Here is a 6,000-nt window from a genome sequence, read left to right as displayed (position 1 = left end):
TAAACCAGGTTATTGTTTCCCCACTTTGAGATCCCAAAACAAAGTTACATAGGAGATACTTTGAAAGCAAATAATGCATCTGTAAATACTTATGACAAGAAGTCAAGTTTAAAAACAGCCTTTGGGAACACAAAGCTTGTTTTCATAAAAAAAGAAAGCCAAACTGATTGCATTTCAAGTTGAAAATGCCATTTTAAGTGTAAACAGCCCACAGAAATTACCTTGAACAAATTTGACACAATGACTGAAGAGACACTGCAGGCATGTAGCTTAAGGCAGCATTGTAACAGAGCAGAAGGAAAGTCAGCACTTCAAACCTGGGATTTATAAGAAACATCAGTATTACATTACTGATTTTATTTTTTAAGAGGAAACAAGTTTATATGAAAATTTCCAAGACTTATTTAAACATATTTGGTATTTTGTTTCAATAAAATTGACAACTGAGTAAGTTTTTCCTCTTTATATGCCCTGCTAGTCTTTCTGCATCTACATTTACATGCGTTTAAAAACAACAAAACAAACCACACCACAAAACACAGCTTAACACTATCCACCTTCAGTCTACAATTATAATAAGAATTAGAAGAAGTTAAGATCCATTACTGATTCTCAAGCAAAATCCTCTTATACAATTTCACCTGTTCTGCGCTGTAAGCATCTCCCTTTGAGGATGAGGTCCACTGTACACAACCCTGGACAAACCATGCTGAGACAAAGCTCCTTCAGTGAGAGCTATGGAGCCAATGCTGGAAGGCTAAAGGAAAAAGGGTCACTCAAAACATGTCCACCCCAAATTTTGTTATAATGCAAGTAAAAACAGACAACGATCAGCATAGCCATATTTGTATATAAATTTTCAACAGGCTTAAGATTAATTGACTGCTTAGTTGTCTTAGATTTGAGAAGTCATTCTACACCAGATAAGGCATATGGTTTCAGAATAGAGAAAAGATACAGCTGGTGCACGGATACTATGCAGTTATGACTATTCGGCCTTGAAGAAGCCTCAGAGACAGTTACCAGTACTCAGAAGTCTGACAAACATGTTCCTATGTCACCATGCAACATGCTAAAACTAATTTTCGCTTTTATTCTTAGCAAAGGGCCTCAAAGCATTCTACCTTCCCAATCAATAACAACTTCACTTTGTGTATGTTACTTACTTCATGATAGACTGAGGGTTTGGACAAAGATGGAATTGTGAAACTCAGCACTTTGCTATGTCCCTCTTTGTCAACTATCTCCTGAAAAAGACAGAAGATACCAATGGTTACACTGTACTGCAGAAACCAGACAGCCAAAAATGTTAAATATTATTATAGGGAAAGATAGAGATGCTATAAAAATTTGAGCTACAAGTTAGAAATTATCTATTTGCTTTCTAACACTGCATTTGGTTTGTTTCTGAAAACTATTCAAATGACTTAGCAAAGGGCCCATGCATTTTGCATACATAATCCACCTTAAAAACAGTAACAGGAAATCTCAGCATGTTTAAACAGCATTATCTTTTTTTTTAATTATACACTATTTGCTAATTGTAAAGGTTAATGCTCAGTAATTCTGTTCTGAAAACTATTTAACCATCAAGTAATGACTCTACGAGTAATTTGTTTTTGGAAATATTACAGCTCTGAAATGAATGATTGTAGCCTCATATGGTTTGACAACAGCAGACAGCATAGCATTTGCAAAAGCCAAGTCTGCTAACTCTCTCTGTAAGTATGGAATTAAAAGAAGCATGGATGCAAAGCCTTGGAGAAGCTACTTTCTTGAAAGATGCAACCATAGCACTATGCTGGCAGACTTCTCACTCCTATAAGTTAACAGAAAGCAATGGGTAAGGCAAAACAAGATGTGGTTATGTACCACAGAAGAGCACTGTAGTATTTCAAGTAAAAAACTTTGGAAGATCCAAAGCAGGCTTGATCAATAACCAACACCACACACCAGATTTTATTTCTTCTTCTCTAAATTTCAGCAGTAGATTCCACATATCCAGAAGTACTGATCAGAGAGAAGCTTCAGTGTCTCCTATCACCCATATGCCTTGGAAGGCTGAAGGACTGACTTCACATAGTAATAATTAAAACTTATGTCTTAAAAGTAGAATATGAAGCAGTAAATGAAGAACGAAAAGTATCAAAAAGGCATACAGAGCTGTTCCTTCTGAAAAGCTACACAGCTCCTCCACTCTCCACTTATACTTCAGTTTTCAATACTGCTTCTGCATCAATATGGAAAACATTTTCCTCAATATACAGGAGAAGAGTAAAGAAGCTGGTCACATCCAAACTTTTAAAATCCAAAAATAACAATATTTGTATTCTTCATTCTAATCAGATTTGTAATTAAGTTTTAGGAGTACATTTCAAGATCTGAAGCATATTAAAAAACCCTGATACCTACGGCCAGGAAAGCAAAAAATTTCAACTATGTGCACTACTATTGTTATGTGTCTAAGCTGAAGGTAGAAAAAAAAACAGTTCATGATCTCAAGGTTCAGCCACAGTAATTCCATACCCCTCACAACAGAATGAATTTAAAATTATTCTGATCAATACTTAATTTTTCATTTTCCTTCAGTAAAAAACTGCAGGATTCCTACTGAACATGTTAATTCTCTCAAGTTTGCAAAAGCTACTATATATATAATTTACATAAGAATTATTATTTGTATTAGGCTACATATTTCCTCTTGTTTTTGAAAACAAAGTAGCCGGTTAAAGAGAAAAAAAGTATCTAAGCAGGTCATGTACTACCTTTTCAATCTTGTATACTGAAGAACAACACCATCTTGATTGTTTAAATTACAAATTTTATATGAGTAACGTGGCATTATTTTGGCATAAGCATTCATTCTGTCTTAAAGCAGGAGAGGAAAAAAGTTTCCCAAAGCCACCTGGATGTTTCTCAAAGCCACCACAGCTTCCTACAGAAGCTTGTGGTAAAATTCTTACAACTTCAATCAGCTGGAGATGGAGAGCTAAGTTACTAATCGAGAAAGAAACTGTTCATAGCTGAGATGTTACTGGACTAACTGGTTTTAAGATTAACTGTAAATGTAATCTCTTCTAGGAGAAAAACAAGTGATTATAGCCATATCCATCAACCATTTTAGATGACTTCATAATGGAAATATGGGAGGGAAATGACTTAAGGCATAAGACACATCAAATGCTTTCCAGGAGTGTTCTTGTCAGATACAACTAAGCACGCAGAAAGCACACAAAGCCTGTACTCTGCACCCGAAGAGGAGTAGAATATAAGGGTTCAGGTCTTTTTAATTGGATTCCTGGGTGAAAAAGAGGTTTTCACTTGCTTGGCAAAGACACTTGTGATTAGTTCTAGAAGGAGGATAGCAGCCACCTTCTCCAGATTTTCAGAATGGGAAGAAGCAACCAAGTTCATCACTCTTTTCCCAAAAAGCCTTCCTAGAACATCCAGAACATACAAACTACACTGACAAGAATGCCAGTGGACATAATTACACTGAGTTTTTTATAATAACCATAAAAATACTAAAATGTGGGGCTCTTATAGGTTCCTTACTAATTCTGTTCTTCATAGCATTAATTTAGCAACAAACAGGATATTTTCATATAAAATATTTTCAAAATGTCAAAGTTATTTCAAAATGGAGACCTTTAATTTCTAAAAGCTAGGTAATCTGTTCAGCAGTCAAATACTAAATTTGTTGACAGTTAGGGTTTTTTGTGGTTTTAGTCAAGATAGTCAAAATACTGCGGAAAATATGGGTAACCACTTCAAAAGTAGTGACTCAAAAAGCTCTGAAGCAGAATGTGAGTTTAATAACCACACAAAGAAATTAGTAACAAAAAAATTAAGAACCACAGAAAGAACAGAAAAAACACTGACCAAAGAATAAAAGCTCATGTTGCAGATTTCTGACACGGACACCCATTTGAAGTGTCAAAACGCAATACTCAATCACTTCGTTTCAATTCTGAAACAAAACTGTTAATTATTCCCTAGTAAAACATTCCACGGTATCCCCGGAAGCACACTAATATTTTAGGCTGAATTACATACAAATACTAACCAAGTTATAAACTCCCAGGAGAAGAGCCTCTATGCACCCACTGCTCTGCAAATCTCTGCTGGCTGAGACAGCAAGATAGCACCACATCAATTCTGGCAGAAACTGCAGTGTAAACCGTAGCAACTGTTCCTCACCACTGCGATAGAACTCAAACAGCTGATGGCAAACCGGCTCCAGAAGCTGAAATAGAAGTTCCAGTTGTGAATGAATAAAACATTGCAAGAATCAGCAATTTTGTCTGGATTAATCCTTTAGATAAAACTGTAAACTGATAAAAATTCCATTTTACTTATTAGGCAATGACTGATACAATAACTGTCCGCCTCGCATTACACAATTTCCATCCTTATAGCATACTTTTGGATGATAAAAGTAGAGCCACCCATCCCACATGAAGGAAGAATTCCAATGGCCACTTTCGTTCATTTTTTGCTCACTTCCTCTGGCCTCAAAGGCATAAATAGAGGATACTTGTTATCACATACCTCATACCATGCTCTCAATATCTTTAATATACAGGAAAAGTACCTGAACTAAAGGTCTTGCTACTCCAGAACTCCAAGAGCATACACACAAATTGCTGGAAGCTTTTTCCCACCTAGGGAGAAAAGCTGCATAACACTTAAATTCCAAATATTACAGTAACTAAGTAATTTTCCCACTCTCATTAAAATCTTCTAGAAACTTCCATGTATTTATAGTTTGAGACAGAAGTGGGAAGCCTCAAGAGTAATTTTAGAATCAAATTTGTTAAGCTGGATGTAATATACTGAACTGGAAGTAATACGTTGAGCTAGATCAAGTTAAAAAAAAGACTTAAAAAAAAATAAGTAATCAGCTTGCATTGTATGTCTTGATTTAATATGCATTCTTGTGCTACCACCTACCTCTGCTATAGGATGAAGCATTGTGTTAACCATCATGCGTAAATGTATGGAAATTAAGGAATTTCCTAATCCAAGTAGAAAATACTGTTGAAAACAGTAAGCACTTTCAAAGCCAGATGAACTACTAAATTCAGTTCTTCTGCTGTTTGCCTAGGTCACACCTTCAGTTTTATTGGAACAAGTTTTCAGAAAAGTAAGAAACCCAATTCTATATTCTGCCCTATATTGCAGCAAAGGAGGCAAAACCACCAGATCATGCTAGAAAAAAATCTGCTTGCTTTCCTAAGCTTTTCCTCCTGAACAAAAAGTTGAGTCAACATTTCTTACCTCATAAAGTTACTTCTGAAACTGAAAGATCTTAGCAGGTTTTGGTTCTTTTTTAAGAAGTAATTTGGGACAATCTCACCCATTCAAAAAAAGGAGGAACTTTTAGCTTCTGACAGATATAGTTTCACTTTGGAAAAATCATATGTGAAAAATCTGTAAGTAATCTAAAATCTACAGGCAAAAAAGCCATGCCAAGCTGAAATAGTCATCAGTTTTAAGAGTATAGCAAAGATCTTTCTAGAAAACTTTACCAGCAGAACTACTGTCCATCTTCAGCTTACGTATTTCCCATAATTTGCTTACATATTTCCCATAATTTGCATGCTTCCCATAATGAAATATCAGTTCTGAATGATGTGCTTGAAATTTAAAAGGCACATAAATAGCTATGACAGGTATCCATGTTTACATCGTTATCTCTGTTGAGACAGCTTTGTATCAGCACATTTAAATGCCTAATCAGTACAAAACCAGATTTTCTTCCTCGAAATGCCACCACATGCTACAACCTAATATCAAAATGCACTAATGATTGTTGCCATTTCAAGATATCATTCTACACCAAGCACTCCTAAAAAGTATCTAGACTGAAAAATATTTTAGTGTTGGAACAAAATGTCCAAGCAATTTCATCCCTCTTCCTTTTAAGCTGCATCCAAATGTGTCACACATTCCAAAAACTATTTCCTAATGCAAATGTCTGCATGGGTCCTATCTAAA

General features: G+C 35.4%; 1 protein-coding gene across 5 annotated transcripts in view; it reads right to left on the bottom strand.

Annotated features, from left to right (window-relative positions):
- Positions 1-6,000, bottom strand: part of FAM126A (family with sequence similarity 126 member A) — a 40,764-nt gene that overhangs the window by 11,664 nt on the left and 23,100 nt on the right. For all 5 annotated transcript variants that reach the window (XR_003212787.1, XM_018075591.1, XM_018075592.1 and 2 more), the window contains exons 4-7: positions 4,067-4,246; positions 1,167-1,247; positions 642-757; positions 222-317 (exon numbers count right to left, since the gene is read on the bottom strand). Coding sequence is in view for 4 of the 5 variants with exons in the window: in XM_018075591.1 (XP_017931080.1) it covers positions 222-317; positions 642-757; positions 1,167-1,247; positions 4,067-4,246 (473 nt within the window). In the remaining variant the exon portion in view is untranslated. The remainder of the gene's footprint in view (positions 1-221; positions 318-641; positions 758-1,166; positions 1,248-4,066; positions 4,247-6,000) is intronic.

Source organism: Manacus vitellinus, unplaced genomic scaffold, assembly GCF_001715985.3.
Source record: "Manacus vitellinus isolate BGI_N305 unplaced genomic scaffold, ASM171598v3 scaffold_3_pilon, whole genome shotgun sequence".
In the NCBI taxonomy this organism is placed as follows: domain Eukaryota; kingdom Metazoa; phylum Chordata; class Aves; order Passeriformes; family Pipridae; genus Manacus; species Manacus vitellinus.
The sequence above is the reverse complement of the archived record's forward strand: the minus strand, read 5'-3'. Positions and strand labels throughout refer to the sequence as shown.